General features: G+C 36.0%; 1 protein-coding gene across 2 annotated transcripts; it reads left to right on the top strand.

The window, feature by feature from the left end:
* Positions 1–8,183: 8,183 nt before the first annotated feature.
* Positions 8,184–24,201, top strand: LOC122297112 (chaperone protein DnaJ). 2 transcript variants are annotated; one of them, XM_043107015.1, is made up of 12 exons: positions 8,521–8,660; positions 10,676–10,809; positions 10,885–10,953; positions 11,296–11,391; positions 11,617–11,741; positions 12,128–12,323; positions 13,266–13,441; positions 14,660–14,789; positions 16,063–16,223; positions 23,074–23,156; positions 23,267–23,381; positions 23,845–24,201. In XM_043107015.1, exons 2-12 carry the CDS (start codon positions 10,774–10,776, stop codon positions 24,080–24,082), a joined length of 1,425 nt encoding a protein of 474 aa, XP_042962949.1. In that variant the 5' UTR covers positions 8,521–8,660; positions 10,676–10,773; the 3' UTR covers positions 24,083–24,201. The 2 variants fall into 2 exon arrangements, with proteins under 2 accessions (XP_042962948.1, XP_042962949.1); XM_043107014.1 differs by lacking the exon at positions 10,676–10,809 and having other exon boundaries at positions 8,184–8,660.
* The last annotated feature ends 283 nt before the right edge of the window (positions 24,202–24,484 follow it).

Here is a 24,484-nt window from a genome sequence, read left to right as displayed (position 1 = left end):
TGGAGAAATTTGGTGAATTACATTACCGTAGACTTTGACGAAGCTAGAATCCGTTTTTATAAGTCAAAGTGAATTACGTTTTAGGACAAATATTAAAAAGAAAAAAAGGTAATATTAACCAAACTAATAATATTCAAGCCGTATTTAATTAATGAAAATATATATTGGAGTTAGAATTAAGTGCCACATGGTTGTGTCCGATCCCTAGCTGCTGTACGCACGCACGTGAAACGTCTTAGGGCATGTTTGGGTAATAAGATGAATTAAAAATTTTGTGAATAATATTGAAATTGTTGGTGAATATTTATAATAGTGAAATAGTTTGAGTTAAGATATTTTATTGGATTTTGCAAAGTGAGAAAGAAAAAGTTGAATAAAATTATTATAAAATTAAACCGTTATTTGAATATTATTTTTTAATATATTTTTTTTCAAATTTAAAAAAGTTGTATTGTTTTTTATGTTTTTTTTGAAAATTTGAAAAAAATATAATGATTAGATGAAAAAGTTAAAAATTTAAAATTTAAAAGTGTTTTATATTTAATGATATTTGGGAAGGAAATTATGAGTGTTGACCTCCAAGCAATCTGGCCAAAATATAACCGCCCTGGCTCGGTAGTTTTGGAGGTCCCTAGGGAGAGGGCTCACACCATGGACCTTGATAGGATGACGTTCAGCGTGGCGCTCTATTCCCTAATGTTTACGAATGGTCTATGTCTCCCATTCTACCATCCTATTCGCGACGTCCTCAACTTTATTGGGCTGGCCCTATGCAACTTCACCCCAACGCCTAGTTGCTTCTGGTGTCGAGCTGCATTATCTACCAGAGGGCACTCAGATCTACCATTGAGAAATACCTCGAGCTGACTGCTTTGGAATTCTTGTCCGTGTATCGTGTCAACCTCCTCTATGGGAGTATATGTAGCTTCCAGCCTCGCTACCCTACTTGGAAGATAGCCACCCTCGAGCAGTGGCATTTGAGCATTAAAGACTAGGCTCTGAAGTATTTCTTCGTGTTGAGGTCGAGGTGGGAGTATCCTGCGAGAGAGGACGTCCAACAGGAGTACACTGTTCAGGCAATCTCGGCATTTCTCCCTTCATCCAAGAGCCTATGCATCAAGCTAACCTGGAAGGAGGCTAGGCTGGAGACAATGATAGCTTGGGCGTCGGCCCACAAGGCTGACTCAAATACCAACCTGGCCCTCTTCGATGTCAACATACGGAGCTACTTGTCCATGCCCAATCAGTCATACTTAATCAGTCGGGACTTCTTGGGCGAAATTTCGTCACCTCATGGCTTAAAGCATGCCTTTGGCCCTTCCAACTGCAAGGAGAAGCAGCCAAATTAGGTTCATCAGGACCGAGCGAGGGTGTTCCCAATGGTGAGGCCAGCAGATCCCGTAGCCTAGGAGATGCTCCTAAGGGTGGGGTTGGAGGACCCAGTGCCTACTCTTCTCACAAGGAGTCAAGCCAGGACCAAGGGTCTTAGGGGGAAGACAAGGAGTCTCGAGGCCAAGCTAAGAACTCCAAGAGCTACTCCAGGGGGACCCAAGATCGTGGGGCCTTGGGTCTAGGGCACAAGGAGTTCGTGTGCTCGGAGATCCCGATCCCTTCCACCTAGGGGAACAAGTCCTGCTTGGGTGGGTCGTGCACGACGTTCGGGTCCTTTTCCTCTTTGTTGGGCTAGCGCACAACTTTCACTTAACTAGAGTTCTATTTTGAGGAGGAGGATGACGCTTGATGATGATAAATTGGCCCGACCATCTTCTTCACACTCTTCCCAGGGCCTGAGATGGACTTCTATTTCCCCTCTCCGGAGGGGTCGTCTCAACAAACTCCCTTATCAAGCAGTTAGGGTTTAGCTCAGGGCGAGACACGGTGCGGTCGACGAGGGTTCTCTAAAATAGGAGGGGTGGGTTCTTGAGCAAGAGGAGCAAGTTCCCAAGCAGGAAAAAAGGGCTCCTAAGTAGGAGGAAATTGCTGGCTTAGGCTTGTTTACGGAGGATGTGTAGAGCACTTCATGGCAGTTGGGGAGTGTTAGTGTCCCTCCTCTCATGCTGGGGCTCTAATGTGCTAGGCTACTCACCCGGGTCTTGACAAAGCCCGGGCAGACGCAACCAAGCGAGTGGCTTGTGACCCTTCTTTGCTCAGGTACATTTCTTATAACTCACTTTTCTTTGAACCTTTCTCTTTCTACTTCTAACGGTTCCTTGTACTGTAGGTTGCTGAGCAGTTCCGGGGAATAATTGGCGAGGAGATTGCACTGCTACTTGTGATGTTTGGGTTGAATCCTATAGCCCACTTAGGAAGTGGTCGAGTTCAATATTGGGTTTTTTGGATCTATGGAAAAATTTGATTGTTAATTTGAAAATAGAGGAGATAGAACTAGTGGCATTCATCATGAAGAGACTATGGGTAAGGCTTTGTTTTTTACAATAAATTTGAAAGCCTAGCTTTGGTTATTTAGGTAGCTATCAGAGGCTTGGAAGAATTTTAGTCAGCATAGAACCAACTCCATAAACAACAACAGGTTGAAAGGGAGGACAAGATGCGAAAAGCTTGGAGAAAATCAAGTGAAGATAAATTGGGATGTTGTTGTTGATGTAAATGCAAAGAAGACAGGTCTTAGAGTTATAATCCAAGGTTTAGCAAGAGATGTTTTGGCTTCTCTTAGCTCCAGCATTGATGCCTTGTTAAAGTCTACTACAGCTAAAGCTATAGCTTTGAGGAGAGCAATGATCCTATGTTCTAAGCTAATATAGCAAGAGTTATTTTTTAGGGAGATTGCCATGAGGTTGTTAAAGCTTCAAATACTCATCAAGAAATTTTGCAAGGCTGGTACAATATTGATACATGATATAAGGAGTATAAGGCTGGCTGGAAGATTAGGTTGGAAGGTTGCTTTCAATTATTGTGCAGCAAATACAGCAGCACATAATCTGGCCAAGCTTGCTTGCTCCAACTCAAATTATTAGACTTGGATGGAAGAATGCCCTTTGCAGACCTTGAATGTTGTTTTGAAAGAGAAATATTGTAATGACTAATATTATTTCTTGTTCAATATAATAAGCAGTGAGCTTTTGCCTTAAAAAACAATTAAACATGACTAGTTGGTTTTATAAAAAGAAAAGTAACACCAATCCCCACACTTCGACACTATAGTTGCATTTTCATGAGGTTTAAATTTAGTTCCATTTCAACTTAAAAATAAAAAATAAAAAATAACTCCCTTCATTTTTAAATTAACCATAACTAGTTGGTTTAAGAAAGTATAACACTAGCCCTCACACTTAAACACTATAACTTCTTTTGTAGAAGGTTTAAATTTAGAAGCAATTCAACTTTAAAAAAATGTATTAACCAGGACTAGTTAATTATATTGAATTGCATGTTTTCTTGGTAAGTTTTGTGTGACATTACATGAATAGTCTTAGGACTCATATGGGAATTAGTGGACACGCGTTTAGGATAAAATTTTTATGGATAAAATCTTATTTATGGATAAAAAAAAAAATGTTAATCTCTCAAAGCCATTTGCAACTTGAAAAATGTTTTCATCTATGATCAATGCAAAAAGGTGAAAAATAGAATTAATGGGATGATAAGTTCTTGTGTGTATCAAGTATATGTCCAGAATCCAATCCAAAATTGAAAAACAAAAATTTTCAGGTATATGTCTAACAAAAATACAAATATTTAATTTAAACTTATAACAACATAGTACATATATTTAAACAAACATTTAATTGATAACACAAATATTATGAAATGGAGTTACATAGCTTAATTCGGCATACAACTATATATATATATATATATATATATATATATATATAGAAGAGATATTCGATCCCAAGGGCCAAGATAAACTGAAGAATAATCTCTAATCTATTATAAACTCTCCCATCTATGGCTTGGGCATCATCTTGAGCTTGAGACTGATTGATAGCTCTCTCTCTCTCTATATATATATAGAGCAAAAGACTCTCTCTCTATATATATATACATCTATATCTATACTATTCATAGATGGCTAGCCGGGGGGGGGGGGGGGGGGGGGGGGGGGGGGGGGAATCAGGTGATCCGGGAACATATCTTGGCCGATCGCGCTCGCGGCCCCTGCTGTAAAATACAGAAACAATATTATTGAAGTTTCGTGTGTGTGTGTGTGTATATATGCAAATTAATTAATGACAAAAATATTAATTAATTAGTTTTTCTCATTTGTTTTTCTCAGAAAGGAATTAATTAGAACACCAACCCCACACTTAGATGCCATATTTGACGTTAGTTGCATGTATAATGATGGAGAAATACTTCAAATATTGGAATTTTCTTAGAGGCAAAATTGGACCCGGACCCTTGGTGCAAACCCAAATTGATATGAGATATAATTATTTTTCTCTAAATCATATATATTTATGATTTTAGTTATTTTCTCTCAAATTATATTTATGCTTATTCTAATCTTATTAGTAAATATTTGATTTCAAGTTTGGAAGTGATTCTAATTTCAATTTTGATCAAACTTTTGATAGGATTCTTATTTATTTATATATTTATTTCTCAAAAAATAATTATGATTTTTCTAGATTTTTTTCATTTTTAGAAAAATCATCATAATTTCAAATTTTGCATCTATTTAAATCCGGTTTGTAGGCTTCATAAAATAATTTCAAATTTTACTATTAATCAATATTATTAAGAGTTCTTCTCTGTATTTTGAGTGAATCTCTTGTCTTATCTATTTCAATTATTTGTTGGAACTAGCCGTAAGAATTATCTCAATTTTGTCTAGCATCAAAGTTTAAGCATCTCTCCTGGAATAATATTTCATCAGTTTCCATGGTTGGTGGTCGTAGTTATGGTCTTCGTGGGTAGGTTTCAAACGAGAAATTTCTACATCGTTATCGTAGCGTTCAGGATGTAATGATTAAGGATTTACAAAAATAGGTTGCAGAGTTAACCCAGCATCTAATAGCGCAGGATATTGGTAATCGTGGGATAGAAAATTATGATTTTGATTCAAATTTTGGGGACCCGTATCACAATCATACTCTATTATAAGAGTATTGTGGTTGAGAAGAGCGTCATGTGGACCTAGATTTTAGAGTTGATTAATTAGAATTTTCTTGTACTCTTCAAGCTGAAGGTTTTGTTGATTTATTGCATGATATTGAGTACAATTACGACTTTGAGGAAGAAGAGTTTGAGGATGGACACTCTTTCATAGAGTGGAACTCTATACTAATATATAATACCCATTCTGATGAAGATAACTTAGTGGATAAGATAACTATATTTATTGAAAAGATATAAAATTTGAAAAAAGAAAATGGTAATAAAGTTTTGAAGTTTGAAAATCATAAAACAAATTTTGAGACAGTTAACTATATTGATTTTGTTGGAGTTGTGGATTTTTTTTTTTTTTAAATTCTCCTATGCAAAATATTTTTTGTTTTAGATTTGAGATATGGGAACAAAACTTAATTTTGGAATATAAGATATTCAATATTATTTTATTTCGAGTCGATTAAATCAATTTTAGTTTTTCTATAATCATAGGAACAATACAACAAAAGGAAAGAACGATTAATCTAATTAGACATCCAAAAGATCGAGGCAAAAAAATTTAGAATTCGAGGCCAATTCTCTCCAACTCGGTGAGAATGGTGCAAACCTAAATTGATATGGAGTATTAGTTATTTTCTCTCAAATTATATATTTATATTCATTCTTACCTTATTAGTACATAAAGGCAAAATTGGACCCGGACCCTTGGTGAAAACCCAAATTGATATGGGATATAAGTTATTTTCCCCTAAATCATATATATTTATGATATTAGTTATTTTATCCCAAATCATGTATTTCTGCTCATTCTAGTTTTATTAGTAAATATTTGATTTCAAGTTTGGAAGTGATTATGATTTTGATTTTGACCAAATTTTATAGGATTATTGTTTATTTATGTATTTATTTCTCGTACAATAATTTAAATTTTTGCTATTTTTTGAAAACTCTTCATAATTTTGAATTTTGCAGCTATTTAAGTTCGGCTTTTAGGTTTTAAAAATAATTTTGAATTTTACTATTAATTAATATTATTCAGAATTTTCTCTGTATTTTAGATGAATATCTTGTTTTCTCTATTTCGATTATCTGTTATAACTAAACATCAAAATTATTTCAATTTTGTCCGGCATGAGCCCTAGACCTTCTTTCATATAGAGAGTCTTTGGTCTTCCATATATTTGATCAAAGGTAGCATGTTTTGGAGGGTAGGAACTAAAACCAAGGTTTGTATTTGGGGGAATAAATGGATCCCCATATCTACCTTTTTTAGAATCCAATCCCTTGGCAATTTTTTAGATAAAGATAATATTTTAAATTCCTTTTCATGATCATTTCGATTTAAGTATTGAAGTGAAATATTTTGATATGGTACATTCTGGTGTACCGTTTCGTGGTTAACTATATATTATATATAAATATTTATATGTATATATAAACTAATAACTAATAGAATAAATACATATATATAAATGTATATCATGTATATATGTGTGTGTGTATATATATATATATGAAAGAATTGAAAATTTATAAAACGAGTATACGTTAAGAAAATCACAAACTTGAGTTGAGACAAAAAAACAATGGAAAAATATAAAATAAAAATAGAGAAATTATTAAAAATAATGATATTTAAAAAAAAAAAGAATGAGGAAACATATTTGAAGTTACAAAAAATAAAAATTATATAAATACATTTTATATTTTATAATTAATTAAATATAATGTGATTTAAAATTTACAAAAATGATATCCAAGCACAAGAAAATTACAAAAATAATCTAAAATAGAATAGGGTCCGAAATGCCAATTTTGGTTGGAATTTGACTAGAATGGCCAAAACAGACTAAAACGAACCGAAATTTAGAATGAAACATAATGAGAAAGTATGGTGTACTAGATATTGGACTGAAGCAAAAAATTCCTGCTAGAACATAATGAAATTTAAAACTATAATTGGAGTAGTCGATAAAAGCCATCTATTGCCAAAAAAAAAAAGCACCAATATCATCGTGGAAAGTGAAGAGAGAAGAAATAGACACATGAGATTAGAGTTTAGAGGACTCGTATGAGACTAGCCTATTGTTAGTGAAATTCAAAATATAATTAAGTTTTGTATAAAGGAAAAATTTAGTTACAAATACAACTGTGTACTAATATGTACACCAATCTAATATGATTGATCAAAAAATAGATTTTATTAAAAATAATATTAATTTAAATTTTGAATATGAATAAACCAGTATTGGTACGTAGATTAGTACACGATTTTGCTTGCACATAACAAAATTCTTATATAAATGACCTATGTTGGATTAGTAAAAAGAAAGTTTCAAAGTTGGAGAGTTACTATTCACTCATCAAATTCATATTTTATTAACAAATAATTAACAAAACTTTATTAAATTATTTTTAAAACTTTTATTAGTAAACATGGCTATATTATGTCTAAACTTTTCTGGAAATAGTTTTTTGTAAACAAGGCTATATTATATTGGATAATTAGGTTGATATAAAAAATAGTTGGAAAATAATAATTTTAAGTAAAAATTAAATTATTAATTAATATATAGAGTGTATTTACAAAATATAAAAAAAAAATATTATTAAAATACATAATATTATATTATTATTATTTTGATAATATTATATTATTATTATTTTGATGATGGGATAAATAATTTAATATAGATTAATATCTTTAATAGCTTTGACTTTAGCCAAAACCTCAACTTTTATTTAAATTTTGAACTTGACAATGACTAAATCAATGACTAAATCATTGTCAATGCTATGAAACTCCATTTGCTCTAACTTCAGTACCCTAAAATCTTGACTTCAATTGGATTAAAATAATAATAAAACAGAATAAAATTGAAGTTTGGGATTTTGAAAAAATCATTGTCTAACTTTAAAGAAATTAGTGAAATTCTCTAATTATAAATATATTTTATAATAATAAATTTATAGACCGACATGTCATACATCAAATTTTAAAATTATTTTTATTATAAAATAAATATAATATATTGCGTTTTGCAAAATCTTGTTTTAGCGGTAAAAGTTTTCAAGAAATTATATATTAACCAAAAAAATAAAGAGAGAAAACAAGAAGATAAACAAATTATCGGTCAAAGAGAACCTAAAACCCCAGCATAACCCCTCCAAAACCATAGCCCCGATACTGAAGATTCTTAACCCCTGCATATATCTCCTTACAGTCCCAACCCCGAGCTTCAACCATGCCCATGACCCTCACTCCCTCCTCTTCTTCTTGTTCTTGTTCTTCTTATGCCAATCTCATAAACCCCATCTCCAACTTCCCTCGAATTCCCAGCTTTGCGGTTTGGCCCAATTCCTTTAATCCCTCCCCTACCCTTATCCGTTTGTGTCTGAGCTCCAGTGCTTGCGGATTCTTCAACAGAAGTTATGGACTTTCGAACCCCAGTTTTGGTTTCTCCCGCAGGAGATCACGTTGCGCTTCAATCAAGGCCGCTGGGACCGATTATTACTCCACTTTGAGCGTAGGTCGCAATGCCTCTTTGCAGGAAATCAAGAGCGCTTACAGAAAGCTCGCTCGTAAGGTTTGTGATTTTCTATGTAGTAAATTTAGTAACTTTGGAAGCAAACTTTGTTATTGGTCTGTTTGGTTGCTGAGAAAATGATAGAAACGTAATTTCAGAACTTGGTACCACGCCAATGTCCTTGGGTCAGTGATTGGAAAAACGTAGCAGTTCATGTCACTTTGTCGTTTAATTTATTGTTCTTGCGAACATGTCAAATACATATAGCAGATGCATAATGTAGTATTTAGAAAGGATTTTCTTCAACTCATATTTGGAATCCATAAGCTCTATGAATATTCTCCATTTCTTTCTAGAGCGTTCCATGAAATTTCACCGTAACAAATTTAATTATTAATCTTGTTCTCCTGCTCAGGTCGCTTGTATAGAATTTACCGCATTTGTATTTTTGTTTATAGATAATAATAGAATTTATTCCAAGTAAATAGGCATAGCCCATGTACATACGATGTATACAAGTTAGTGCACCTAAATACAAGCTATAGCAAAATAGAACTAAGGCAAAACATTACAAATATTCCCATCCCTTACAAGGTTCTTCACCCAAAAACTTAAAGTGCTAAAGAAAAAATCCCTGAATAACCCCATAGTTCGTTCGCAATATTCGAAACACCTCCCATTTCTCTCTAACCATAAGCCCCAAAACAAACACAAGGGTATCATCCTCCACGCTGCTGCACTGCCTCCACATCCCACTGAACCTTGCCAGCTAGCCAAAAAGTCTACCACACGCAAAGGCATCACCCAAGCAATGCATACCCTTGCAAAAACCTTGTTCCATAGCTTCATCACCACCTTACAATGAAAGAAATGGTTAACAGATTTGCTATCTGTTTTACACATAAAACACCAGTCAATTACAAATAATCCACTTTTCCTCAAATTATCCGTGGTTAATATAGGAGAAATGATTTGTACAAGCCCCAAACAAACAAGCCCCATACAAGCCTTTGTAAAAAAGTGGACCTCACCTAAAAACAGTGTAAAAAAAAAAAAAAACTATTCTTTATTAGTCGGACCCATTTTTTTACAAAAGGCTTGTATGAGGCTTGTACCTAGCATTACTCTTTTCTCAAGAGACACCGGCCAACAAAAAAAAATGCAACTTTACTAGGCACCCTTGCTCTCCACATACATTTCCAGGGGTATACTTTATCACCATGACTATTAAACACCTTGTAGAAAGATCTCACTGAGAATCTAGAATTATAACCATGCACCCACAGCAGCCTATCCTCCCTATTCTGATCGACCTTCATATCATATAATTTTACAAAGAAATCAGCAGCTTCACCCACTTCCCAGTCCTTTAATTCTCTGATAAATTCCACATTCCAATGCAACATATTATTAGATAACTAATAAGAGTCAGCCACTGCAGCCCCTTTGTTTCTAGCAATCCTAAAAAGATTAGGAAATACAAATTTAAGAGCTGAATCCTCACACCAATTATCATGCCAAAAATAAATATTTGTCCATTCCCCACTTTGAAATTAATGTTTTTGACAAAATCCCCCCATCCCAACTGAATGGACTTCCACAAACCCACCCCCATACACCCGTTTTACTTCATTAGTACACCAATTCCATCCTCCCACATTGAACACCCACAATGTGCCTCCATGATGCATTACTCTCATTGTTGTACCTCCAAAGCCACTTCCCTAGGAGAGCTTTATTGAAAAGCTTTAAATTCCACACGCCCAATCCTCCACATGACACCGGGATACAAACCTTGTTCCAACGCACCAAGTGATATTTTCTTTCCTCGCCATTACCATCCCATAAGAAATTCCAAAAAATCCTCTCAATTCTTGTAGCTACCCCCGCAAGTACTGGAAAGAGGGAGAGGAAATATGTGGGTAGATTAGACAATGGGCTTTTAATCAATGTGACTCTGCCCCCTTTAGACAATTTACCGCATTTGTATTTATTTCGTCTTTAAATAAGCAAATCAATTTGGTGTTGAGATAAGCTAGTTCTTCTCATACCTTTGTTGTTATTTATGTCCACAGAAGGTGACCACTTTCCTATGCTGCTACCCATAGAAAAGCTGAAATTTTTCAATAATTTGTTATGATGGTTTTTAAATAATTGTAAAAAATTATGCTTGATGTATCGTTGCACCAGCTCTAAACAATTAATCCAGGTTGGTCTAGATCTCAGTTCACTTATTTTCAAGTTTTATTTTATGGGGAAATTGATATCTCCTTCTATGGAACAGTATCATCCAGATCTTAATAAGGGTCCTGGGGCAGAAGAGAAGTTTAAAGAGATAAGTGCTGCATATGAGGTATTTCTTCTCCCAACATTCTGCTTTGTTTGTCATCATTTATATTTGCTCACTCTAGAACTAACTTTTTGTACCTAATGAAGTTGTTAGTTGGATCCTTTGACATTTTTTGGGATTATTTTTTCTTCATCCTTCCATTCATCATTCTTTAATTATGTTAGACTAAAATTGTGCTTCATGTGTTAGTTTGAGTAAAATTTATCTTGGGGGGTGTATGGCTTGATGTTAAATCAAGTAAATTAAAGAGTTGTTTGTTGGAAATTCAATGATTTTGTATGCAGCAATTATCTTTTTGTAGTTAAGTTTTTTTTTTTTTCATTCGGTAATAAAGTATCTGTGTAGGTCCTATCAGATGATGAGAAACGATCTTTATATGATCGCTTTGGTGAGGCAGGTTTACAGGCAGAAAATGGTGGTTCAAGCAGTGGTGCACAGGGGGTAGGTTCATAACCAACTTTACCTCTTTCCAAAATGTCCGAAAAAACAAATTACTTTTATATTTGTTTACTTTTAACTATCAAAAAAAATATATTTGTTCACTTCTGAATTTTATTTTAGTGGAGTTTTTGTGTGTATTTATATTTTCTTATGGGGGTGGGGTGTTCATTCCACGTAAGTTCCTTATGCATCTTTTCTTGTTTCATTTCATTATTAAATTGTTAGGTGGATCCATCTGAAGTATTTAGTGCATTCTTCGGTGGGTCAGATGGGCTTTTTGGAGGAATGGATGATCTGGGAGGCATCAATTTCAACCTGAGAAACAAGCAAAACCAGGCTCTTGATATTCGGTAACTATTGATCTGCAAAATATTAGTTGCTATTGAAGCTATAAATGTAGTCCCTGCACTCGGTAGCAAGATCAGTCAGTTAAGAGAAAAGGAAGTTGATTGCACTTATATACTAAAACTCTACTCCTATGTCTTTCAGATGAAATTGTTACCTTTTAGCCTTTTTTTTTTATTTCTGATAGATGCAGCCTTAACTTTTTGCATGCGAAATGCCTGTATGTGAATTGCTGGTTTCGCCTTTTACAGTTGCCAGCCATCTTTTGGAATAGTTTTGGAATTACTTCCAATGCATATTTTGTATCGTTATGATCATGAATATTTGAGAATTTATTTTGTCATATTCATAATCTTTATTTGAATGTTTAAAATAATTCTTTTTATTATAGGCAGGACCTTTATATGAGCTTTGAGGAATCAATTTTCGGTGGGCGGCGTGAAATAGAAGTTCCTTGTTCCGAGACATGTGATAAGTGTGATGGGACAGGAGCAAAATCTAATAGTTCCATTCAATCATGTTCTCAGTGTGGAGGTAGAGGAGGGGTAATGAAAAGTCAGGAAACGCCATTTGGAATAATGTCGCAGGTAATATGACCTTTCAGAACATATTGGTGATGACATATAGAGTGGATGAGCATACAGGTTAATCATCTATCAAATGCATAATCTTTTGTCTTTGAAGCTTGTGGAAAACTTCTAGCCTGGTATCAACTCTCAAAATAATGACTCACCTAGTATTTATCAGGGTGCATCAAACTGATGGCATGCTTTCTCTGTCCATGAGGTATTCATTCAATATTCACTTTATTCATGAATGAATATTGTGAGACATTCCCAGGGGTGAGGATATAGCAAGAATTTCAGTTGAATAACCAAGTTCCAATTGAAATGCAATTTTCAATTTTGTTATGTTATGCTCTAGTTCTACTCTGAGTAAAGAGTAAACAGTTTTTTTTTTATTTTTTTGTGATTTGTTTATCAATTCACATGATGTTTATTCATTCACTCTTTCAGCTTTTATTTAATTGGAGTATCTTACTTTCACGCTATTCACTCCAATAGGGAAATCCCAGTCCTTGGTCCTTTTAATGCTTATAAATAATGTTACGTACATAATCCCACAATGCAATACTTTTCAACATGAAAAAGAAAAAAATGGAATATAAAAATCTTTTGTATCCATTCAGGATTTGTGAAAAGGCCCCTATAATTCTTGTAAATGATCCTTGAAAGGATATGGTGGATGCATACACACATTTGTCCAAGAATTAACTTCTGCTACACTGTTACAAACCTGTGTCATAGTCAAAGACTCAAATAGCTAAATGATTGTAGCTTATTTTCTTAATCTTCTTTGTTGTAACTCTACATATCTCCTATGTGGAACAAGTTTTGTTTGAGCTAATATTATCAATTATAGGCACAAAGGATGGGCTGACCATATAATCTCTCTCCTCCCATCTTTCCTTTTACATTTCGCTTCCCTTGTTTGATTTGCTGCATGGATGTTATTATACAAATTTTTAGGTATCGACTTGCTTCAAGTGTGGTGGTGATGGCAAGATAATCACTGATCACTGCCGAAGGTGTGGTGGCAGTGGTCAAGTGTGGTCAAAGAGAAACATGAAAGTGGTCATACCACCTGGCGTTAGTGATGGAGCAACAATGAAAATTCCAGGTGAAGGGAATGCCAATAAGAACAGGTTTGCTATCAATTCCAGATTTTTATTTTATTTTATTTTTTTCTAAATTGAGTTTTTCTAATGTAATCTTTAAATTGAATAATCAGAGTTTTGCCAAGTGACTAGAAATCGGCTCTTTCTGTTTCTATTTGGTGCCAACAGCTCCAGAAACTGAGAAAGATTAATCAGAGAAAGGGATATGGAAGAAGTAAAAGAGTGAAAATGAAGCGTGCCTTAAGGGGCATGACTTTGGCTTATTACTGATATATTGTCCTGATTTCATTTGTTCCATTGTATGGTTTTAAATTGCTAATAATTTTTTAGTGAAGTGTTTTTTAAGTCCATGAGGGGGTGGATACAATATAGATCAACATTAGTGTAAAATTTGAGCTGCTTTGTGGCCTAAAATTAGGAGTGAAAAAGTATGATGAAATTTATGGACAGAGTGATTCTAATGACTAGAAGGAAAACCTAAGCCATTCATCATCTCTTATACTCAAGCCCAAATATTATAGAGGTAATTTTTCTCTTTTGAGGATTCTGAAGAATATGAAAGTGTACAGAGGTTAGAGTGTGTGAACAATGGACTAGAGTATTGAAAAATAACTTGATTTCTTAGATATGTTTGTGACTCAAAAGTCTTAATGGCATTGCTGAAGATTAAAAAAGAAAGAATGGTTAGAAGCTTGCGCTTTCAAATCCTACTAATGTCATTTTCACTACTACTACTATCTCTAACTGGCATTCCATTCTTATTCTTCCCCTTATCATGTTATGACATGCTCATTATCAGGGCTATTTGATTGTGTTCTCAAAAATAGTTTTTTAAAATTGTTACTAGAGAACAAGAAAAGCATTTAGAAATATCTTGTTTGTGATCATTTTGTTTTACCCTAAATTTGAAATCAAAGAAATAAAAAAAAAATAAAGCTAGTAAGTAAAAGTTGGAAACAGTTTAGGAAACACATCTGGTAACACATTTTTGGACTTTTTTTTTTTTCTGTTTTAATGAACGAGAACGGAAAATTAGCTGTAAAAGTTGCAACAAAACAGGTCGTTGTACGTTTGTTTTGTTTTGTGATTTTCACTTTACAAGACATAAAGTACTTATCAAAAGGATTTTTAGACAATAATTTTTTTTCTTTATAAGATATTTTTTAACATAAAAGAAAAATATGGTATCATCACAGGGATGTTTAAACTTTGTTTCACTCTTCTGTCTTTTTTTCCTTTTGGCAGGGGTGTAGTTGGTGATCTCTATTTGGTCCTCCATGTAGATGAAAAGCATGGAATTTGGAGGGAAGGTCTACAGCTTTACTCAAAAATTAATATTGACTATACCGAGGCAATACTAGGGACTGTAGTTAAGGTAATAATAACTCCTAGTATTATAGGTGGAGAGGTTTTATTGTTCTTTGCCATTCATCTACTTAGTTCTATTAACAAATTATTTGATGCAATTAATATTTTGCCTCATGTTTTCCTTTCTATGTTGATTTTGTTATACTTAACTTTCATCACCACATAAATAAGAGATTAAAAATGTAAGCTGGAATTGTCGATCACTTTGTAGAATTGTGAATCTAATAAGATCTACCAAAATGGGATTCCATCTTAGGTTTCACTAGTTTCTATGGCATAATCCAAAGTTATAGAAAAAAAAAAAACGCATAATTCAGAGGCAATTCCACTTGATTTTTCATCCCTAACAAACTTGGTGACATGATTGACCACCTAATTACCATTAATACTACCTCTGACTCAGAATTTTAAGTGGTATCTAACTTGGCCTTGTGTTCTTGTTTTGAAAATGCAATCAAATTGAAGAGTTCAATTCTAACTTGCACTTCTTCTTTTTTTTATTGGCACCGGGTGTCCGGGAACAGTGTCCTGACTAATATTGGGGGTGCACAGGCCCTCAGTAAGGAATTTCCCACAAGTGCACCTCGGGTAATTTAAAGGGAAAATCCCTAGTCCAATGGCCCCTAGAGATTGTTAGCACTCAAGAGGACTTGAACCTTAGACTTGGGGGTAGCATACCCCCAAGCCTAAGGCCTTTACCACTTGAGCCAACCTCTAGGGGTTAACTTGCACTCTAATTGCCAATATGTTTCAATTTGTACCTTAATTTATGAAAAGTTTCAATGTGCACCTTAAACTACCAATAGGTTTTGTTGTGCACCCTAAGTTCCAAATTAATCCCTTAGATGGACAGGGGGTGCACATTGCAGTTTTCATCGTTTATGGTACCAATTGAAACTTTTGGACCTTTGGTACTTTTTGATCCACAGAGAAAAATGGATGGCAATTTGGTAGAGCAAAATGTAATTTCCCCCTATTTTTATCTACATTCTTCTGTCATTGCAGTTTCTTGAATATTTTTTTATCAGTAAATAAGCATTTTATTGATAATAGATGAAGCCAAGTACACGGGACTTATACAAGAGCCACACCTAAGTTTCATGAATATTTTTATCTGGCTTGTGTGTTGTTTTTCCTACTTTCTTCTGTCATCTTTGAACTGTGGGGTGTCTGATAAGCAAGAGTTATATGGTATTCTCCAGAGCACTATGGCCGGTAATATTGGTGTGGTTCAAAATATGAATAAATAAAATGACATAGAAATCTTAATGTGATTTCAGGTAGAAACTGTTGAGGGTTTGAAAGATCTTCAAATTCCCTCCGGAATTCAGCCTGGAGAAAAAGTTAAAATTTCACGCATGGGGGTTCCAAACATCAATAAACCTTCTCAGAGAGGTGATCATCACTTCATTGTCAATGTTCTGATCCCAAAAACTGTCAGGTGCGTGCCATTTTGATGTTTATACTTCTTTCCTATGCAGTGGATTAAGTTGGACAGCTTTTAACAGTATATTTCTGTCTACTTCTTGTATAACTTGTTTTTCTTTTCTTTTTTATTTTTTATTTTTTATTTTTTGTGTAAGTAATGGAGAATTTTATTGTTAGATAACACAAAAGCATAGACCAAGTGCATTGGATGTATACGAGAAAAATGCTTTAATTAGAAGTAGAAAATGATAGAAGAAAGCATGAAAATCCAGCACATGAAAGTCTGTTGTGGCATGAAATTCATTGAAATTCAGACTTGTGCGCCGGCAGCCTCTGGGTTGTCTCCCCACCATGTGACATCCCACCCCTATGTCGGCGACACTCCACCAACAGAGCCACTACAGATCGACACGACGGTGCATACAGAGCATATGGGTGGGCCACCAGACCTCCGGGTGGCACAGACTTTGATGCTGGGAAACGCTGGGCTGCCTCCCATCTCCCCGGCGGCGACGATTGTGGTCCCAGTGTTGGAGAAGACTACGGCACAGTTGACAGTGGTCCCGTGTCCTTATGAACACTGTGGGTCACCACAGAAACCACTGTTGGAACTTTCTGTGCTGGTCAATAACTGCTGGTCAGTGTCATCTACTGCACAGTTATTGGAAAAATTCTGTTCGGCAAAAAAACAGATATCGGAGATAAATGGAGGTGTGGACTCTGTGGGTGATATGGGGGAGGTTGAATTGGTTGGTTCTTTGGTTTTGTATGAGGATTTTAAGGATGGTGAGGATGAACCCACTCTAAATTCTTTTCATCCCAACGTGACAGATTGGGTTATCCAAAAAGCTATGGATCTTAAGCAGGTGATAGGGATTAAATGTGAGGGCTTCGAAGCTGAATTTATGGCTTTACTCAGCCATAGAGGCTGCTAATGCTCAATCCAAAGCGGACCTGTCTATGAATTTGGCCAAAATGAGGGAAAGAGAACTCAATAGGCTAACATGGGCAATGAAAGACAATGGTGGTGAGAAGAGCTCGAATCGGGAGCGTTGTAAGGGGAGGGGTAAAATGGTTGTCCCATGAAGCCAAAAATAATATCATGGGACGTGAGGGGCTGCATGATCTTAATAAGCGGCTCCAAGTTAGAAATTTACTTCGTCAATTGAAGTGGGATATAATTTGTTTACAAGAGACCAAGTTGGAAGCTATTACAAGACAAATAGTGCGCAGTTTATGGAGAGGGCTATTAGTGGATTATATTTATTTAAATTAATTCCTATGTTTATCTATGTATTTCGGGTATAGACAGATTTGTACAGCTGTATAGGATTTGTAATTTGAATATTTAGATTGGGTAGATAAGTATGGGAAACATATCTTATCCAAGATTTGAATCCCTTTAAGATAGGAAGTCGGATTTCGAATTTCCCATCTATGTAATCTATTTTTTGCTATTTATGAATGGGAAGAAAGAGCAGGAGATCATTCAACAAACGAAAATTGTTATGGTATCATAGCAAGGTTCATAATCCTAGGTTTTTCTAATTCTAAGATTTATTTATTTATTTATTTTTTCGGCTAGTGTTTTTCTGTTTCCAGAGTTGCGGCTATTTTTTTTTCTACTCTCAAGGGTTGCGGCTAAGGTTTCTTGTCTATCATGTCTTCTGAAATTAGAGATTCTCTTCTGGTTCAATTCGATGGAAAGAATTATGCTGCGTGGTCTTTTCAATTTCAACTTTTGGTGAAAGGGAAGGAACTTTGGGATCATATTAATGGGAGTAGTGTGGCACCAGAGGACAAAGATCAGTGGGCTTCTTGGGAAAGCAAGGATGCCCCAGTCATGTCTTGGATTCTTGGATCTGTTTATCCCCATATTATCTTGAATTTATGCTCATTCAAGAATGCTCGTGATATGTGGAATCATCTCAAGGGCTGTATACTTAGAATAATGTAGTTAAGAGATTTCAACTCGAACTAGAGATGTCGAGTTTCTCTCAAGGAGCTCTCTGTGTGGAGGAGTTTTATTTTGGTTTTTGTAACTTGTGGGCTGAGTCTACAGATATTGTGTACACATCAATTCCAGTGACAAGTTTGGCTGATATTCGAGCTGTTCATGAAGCAAGTATGTGGGCACATTTTCTTATGAAACTAAGGCCTAAATTTGAATTTATTCGTGCTAATTTGATGAACTGAGATCAAGTGCCTCCACTTGATATGTGCTTGGGGGAGATATTTCGAGAGGAGCAAAGATTGATGACTCGAAAAGCCATGCTACTCCAGCTCCTGTGGCATATGCAGCTCAAGGAAAAACCAAAGGGAGGGATTTGAGCACTACTCAATGCTATAGTTGCAAAGGTTATGGGCATATCGCTGCAAATTGCTCTAAGAAAACTTGCAACTATTGCAAGAAGCAAGGACATATCATCAAGGATTGCCCGATACGTCATCCACGTCGCCAAGAAATTGTCTATTCAGCTGCTGCTGAGGCTACTAGTATTGCCAGTTCTACCTTGGCCACTTCCTCTCATGTTCTAGCTTCCACTTCTCAAAATCCCACCTCTATTACACCAGAAATGGTACAACAAATGATCATCTCAGCTCTTTCAGCTTTTGGTATTTCAGCTCTAAGGGCAACATGTTGGGTGGTCTTATCTGCCATCAAAAGGAGCATCTAGGGGAGTTCTAATTATGTTTGATAAAAGGGTGGTGGATATGGTGGAGGATTGTGTGGGAAATTTCTTTGTTGCATGCTCTTTTGTAAATTTAGAAGACGGCTTCAAATGGGCATTTGCTGGAGTTTATGGCCCAAATATTGATTCGGAGAGAAGGCTAATGTGGGAAGAATTGGCAAGACTTCCTCGTTGGTGGGAGCTACCAAGTTGCATTGGTGGGGTCTTTAACATATCTCGCTTTCCAAGCGAAAGTTTGGGTGTATCTCACATCATTCCAGCAATAAGGGACTTTTCTGATTTCATTTCATAGCAGGAGCTTATGGACATTCCATTGACAAGAGGCACGTTTACTTGGTCCAACAACCGAGAAGTTCCATCTTAGCCGAGGATTGATAGATTTTTGCTAACTCCTGAATGGAAGTCACACTTCTTGTATGTAGCTCAAAGAAGGTTACCCCGGTTATGCTCTTATAACTTCCCCATCATTTTAGTTTGTGGAAGCATCCAAGGTGGTAGAAGGCATTTTAAGTTTGAGAATATGTGTCTTAAAACTGAAGGTTTTGTAGACAAGGTCAGACAATGGTGGTCTTCTACAATTTCCAAGGATCCTCAAGTTTCATAATGGCGAAAAAGTTTAAAGCATTGAAACAGGACTTGAAGCAATGGAATGAACAAGTTTTTGGCAATGTGTTTCAGCAGAGGCATTCTCTTGTGGAGGAGTTACAGGGTTTGGAAGGAAAGGAGGCGGCCAGAACACCATCTGAACCTTAAAAAATCCGCAAGAGTCAAGTAGTAGCTGAACTGGAAACAGTAACTTTGATGAGCAGATTTCATGGAGATAGAAACCAAGGGCGCTTTGGCTTAAGGAGGGGGGATAAGTGCACGGAATTCTTCCACATGGTGGCTAATTCCCACAGGAGGAACAATGCAATTGATTCACTGATGGTAGAAGGGGCAGTTTCTTTGGACCAGTTAGTAAATCAGCAACCACATTGAGCAGTATTTTCAACAACTCTATTTGGCGACCGAAAGTGGATGGTTTGAATTTTTCAGCATTAGATCAGCGGAGTGTAGGGCGGCTAAAGAGGCTGTTTGCAAAAGAGGAGGTGTGCAGAGTTATAAGAGGTATGGCAAGTGATAAGACTCCCGATCAGGACGGGTTTACTTTGGGTTTCTTTCAAGTTTGTTGGGAGATGATTCAGGAAGATCTAATGCAAGTCTTTCATGAGTTTCATACAAATGCTAAATGTGAAAAGAGTCTTAATGCTACATTCTTAGCACTTATTCCTAAAAAGGTGGGGTCCACATATGTTAGAGACTATCATCCCATTAGCCTTGTGAATGGGGTGTATAAAATTCTGTCCAAAGTGCTCGCGAATAGATTGAGCTCGGTGGTGGAAAAACTTATTTTGAAGCCGCAAAATGCATTTGTCAAAGGTAGACAAATCCTTGATTCGGTGCTTATTGCAAATAAAGTTTTGGACAGACAACTTAAGTATAGAGAACCCAGGTTACTCTACAAGTTAGATATGGAGAAAGCATGTGACCATGTCAATTGGCAGTTCTTACTCTACTTACTTGACAGATGTGGTTTTGAGGGAAGATGGCAGAAATGGGTGGAATTTTGCATCTCTTCAGTTTGTTTCTCTATTTTGGTGAATGGCTCACCGGTGAGTTTCTTCAACTCCTCTCATGGCTTGAGACAGGGGGATCCACTTTCTCCTTTACTTTTTTTATTTGTCATGGAAGCTCCCAATAAGATAATTGAGAGCGTTGTGGAAGGTGGGCTACTATATGGTTTTTCGGTGGGGAACGGGGATCTCAATATATCTCACTTGCTTTTTGCCAATGACACTCTCGTCTTTTGTGGTGCACATCTTTGACACATTCAAGCTTTGAGGGCACTACTTCTTTGTTTTGCAGCTATGTCAGGCTTGAGTATCAACCTTTCAAAGTCTGAATTAGTGCCAATGGGGGTGGTCCACAATGCAAAGAGTTTAGCTACACTCTTGGGTTGCAAATTATCATCTCTGCCTATGAAGTATCTTGGATTACCATTGGTTGCTTTTTTTTTTTTTTAAATCAGAGAGGATTTGGAATGACGTAGTCGAAAAGGTGGAGCGCAGATTGGCTTCTTGGAAGAGGTTATATTCATTGAGAGGAGGTAGGCCAACTTTAATTAAAAGCACTCTATCAAACCTACCCACCTACTTTTTGTCCTTGTTCCCGCTTCCTACAAAGGTAGCTAACCACATTGAGAAGTTACAAAGGGATTTCTTGTGGAGTGGCTTGGGGGAAGAGTTCAAATTTCATCTAGTTAATTGGTCAATGGTTTGTACTCCAATTTCCAGGGGAGGATTGGGGATTCGCCACTTGACGAAATTCAACCAATCCCTCTTGGGTAAATGGCTATGGAGGTACCAACATGAAGGGAGGCGTTATGGAAGTCTGTTATGGATTCATAGGTTGGAGAGGCTTTGGGTGGATGGTGTTCAAATGAGATATGAGGCACGCATGGAGTGGGATTGTGGAAATATATTAGGAGTCATTGGGAGTCTTTCGAGGACATGAACACATTGTGGTGGGTGATGGTTCTCGTATTAGTTTTTGGTATAACAAATGGTGTGGTAACCATAGCCTCCGAGACACCTTCCCTACTATCTTTGAGATCGCAAGAGAAATGGATGCAGCGATTGCTAATCTTTTGGCCTTCTCAAATGGCTTCATTAGGGCAGCCCAAGATTGGGAGTTGAAGTCTATTACTGAGTTTTTTGTAGCATTGTATTCTGTAAGTCTGTCATGGGGTTCCGAAGATAAGATGCACTGGAGTCGTTCCAAGAAAGATAATTTCACTGTTAGATCATTTTACCAAGTGCTAATGAGTCTTGGAATGACTAGTTTCCCATGGAAGAGCATATGGCAGACGAAAGCTCCTTCAAAAGTAGCCTTTTGTGTATGGTCAGCATCTTTGGGTAAGATCCCCACTATGGACAATCTAAGGAAATGACGGATAATAGTATTGGATTGGTGTTGTGTGTATAAGAAGCAGGGTGAATCAGTAGATCATCTGCTTTTACACTGTGAGGTGGCCAGGAACATGTGGGATGATTTGTTCACAAGAATCGGATTGTCATGGGTCATGCCTTTTAGTTTGGTGGATTTCCTCGCAAGCTGGAGAGGCTTTCATGGTAACTCTTAGGTAGTTGCCATAAGGTAAATGATTCCTATATGCATGTGTTGGTGCATTTGGAGGGAGATAAATGCTAGAAGTTTTGAGAATCAAGAAAGAACAACGGATGAGCTAAAAGTTTTCTTCTATAAGTCCTTGTTATTATGGGCAGGGACCATAGTTTGTAACGGACTAAGTGTCCATGATCTTCTACTTTCTATTGTAACTTCTAGTTAGGTGTTTCTCATGTATACTACCTGTGTACCTTGGCTTTACCTATTTTTATGAAGGAAAATTCTATACACCATACTACCATCCTACTTGCATCCCACTAAGTAAGATGTGGCACATTTACCACCATTGAATAATTATTTATTGCATGCTTCTTTATCATCAAATGGTGATAAATGCGCCACATTATATATAGTGAGATGCCAGTGAGATGGTGGTGTGGTGTATAGCATTACTCTTTTATGAATATAACTTCTTGATTACCTATAATAAATAAATAAATAAATAAATAAATAAAAAGTCCCATTGTAGTTTCTCTATTTGATTGGCCACAATAGTGAGGGGCAAAAGGGATGGAAAAGATGTAGACAATGTGGACAGAGTACTCTTGATCAACATGATCTCACTGCCTTTAGACAAATAAATTCCCTTCTAGCTAGCCAAACGATGCTCAATCTTCTCAATCACATAATCCCACATAGACCTAGTCTTGAAAGAGGCACCCAATGGAGGCCAAGCTATTTCATTTACAAAGAGGATACCATATACTCCAATACTCTAGTCTAACCATCTACAAGCTAAAACTGAATGTAAACAAAATCTCACTCTCATCTATATCAGATGACTATCGGGCAAACTAATTGCTTAAGCTAAACTTAAAACTATCTTCTTAGTAATATGGAATTACGATGCTTAGCTATGTGATGATGGTTTCATTGGCGTGATCCTATTTTTATTTTGTTATCTTGTGCACATGTTTAAACCCAAATGAACATTGGCAATGGCAGTGATAAAGAACGCCAAATTGTTGAGAAATTGGCTTTACTTAGGGCATCAAGCAGACTCCATTCTGATTTTGCCAATACAACCGGTAATGTCAGCTATTTTCCTTATATTACCATCTTTCGATTGAAGTAGACTGTTGGTGAACATCCTGCTGGAAATCCAGATTTTTATACCTTTTTCATTCTTTCTTTCCAGAAGTACAGCAAGGTGACTCTGATAAACATAAAAGTAGAAACCAAGAAACCCATGCTTCAAGCTCACGGATCAAACGCATGGCATCTTTATGGAACTCCATTAAGGATTTCTTGGGGTATGTTTCACTGGCACTTCATATCATATCTTCTTAGCTTGACTTGACAGTTGGGCATGCAGAAAAGTTGAAATTAAAGTATAAAATTCAAAGATATTGAACTGAGAAAACAGGATGTCTTTAATTATTTGGAATTGACAAATCAATTAATGGTGAAGCCTTTACCACTTGAGCCAACTCTTAAGGGTTACATATGAGCGACGCATTTCTAAGTAGTTTGTTAGATGAATAACTTCTCGAAGTTTTTCCTGTAGGTTGCACCGTAGTTCCTCTTAAGAAAAATGAGCTGATGAGTTGTCGTGATTATGGTGTTCACTATTTAGAAATAGGACTAATCATGGACGAATTACTTGTTCATATAGGCAATTTTTGCATCTACTGGAAACGAGTCTTGAATTTGCTTACTTATCATCTGTAAGCATTGAACTCATCCTGCAAATTTCTATCTTCTGCTTATTTACAGGCGGCGAAGTTCCCAAGAAGGGTTTGCATCAGTTAGCTTGGAGCCATCTGTTTCATTGTGGAGGTGTAGCAAGCCAAACTCCTCATTTGTAATCTCAATTTATGTAATTTTTGTTATAACTTGTATATTGTCCTTGATTGGAAAGACCGAGGACAGCACATCGGTACGAAAAAGAATTAATTCCGCCGGTATCCACAGAAAAAGAAAGGAAATTGAATTAAAGAATTTTTTTAGGTAAACCATTTGAGGGTATATCTACATGTATTACTGCAGTGGACAATGGGATTGGATGTAATTTCAGTTTTGCCTGCATCCTTTTCCTTCATAACTTTATAATGCTCAAGAAATGTCTTATAATGCGTATTATATTAATATAGTCGTTTACTTATATGAAGAAGAAAGAAATGTCTCATAATTTTGTTGTCTTTTTTTCATCTTGGCTAATGCTGATTCAATCTGTCATTGATGCTGAAATATGGATCTCATACTGCCCAAGGCCTGACTTCATCAGCATTGAGTGTTCTGAAAAACACCACACCCACACAACAATAGCGAGACAAACAATGAAATAAATATGGAAATACAGGAATTAAGCACACACAATCACACACCACAATATTTACGTGGTTCAACAATTTAT

Source organism: Carya illinoinensis, chromosome 15 (genome assembly GCF_018687715.1).
Source record: "Carya illinoinensis cultivar Pawnee chromosome 15, C.illinoinensisPawnee_v1, whole genome shotgun sequence".
NCBI classification, from domain to species: Eukaryota; Viridiplantae; Streptophyta; class Magnoliopsida; order Fagales; family Juglandaceae; genus Carya; species Carya illinoinensis.
Note: the sequence above shows the minus strand (reverse complement) of the source record. Positions and strands in the feature narration are given on the sequence as shown.

Coding starts and splice junctions, on each gene's coding strand:
- LOC122297112 (XM_043107014.1), top strand. CDS start 8,319: ATGCCCATGACCCTCACTCCCTCCTCTTCTTCTTGTTCTTGTTCTTCT. Junction 10,954..11,295: donor AGATAAGTGCTGCATATGAG/GTATTTCTTCTC, acceptor GTATCTGTGTAG/GTCCTATCAGATGATGAGAA. Junction 11,392..11,616: donor CAAGCAGTGGTGCACAGGGG/GTAGGTTCATAA, acceptor TTAAATTGTTAG/GTGGATCCATCTGAAGTATT.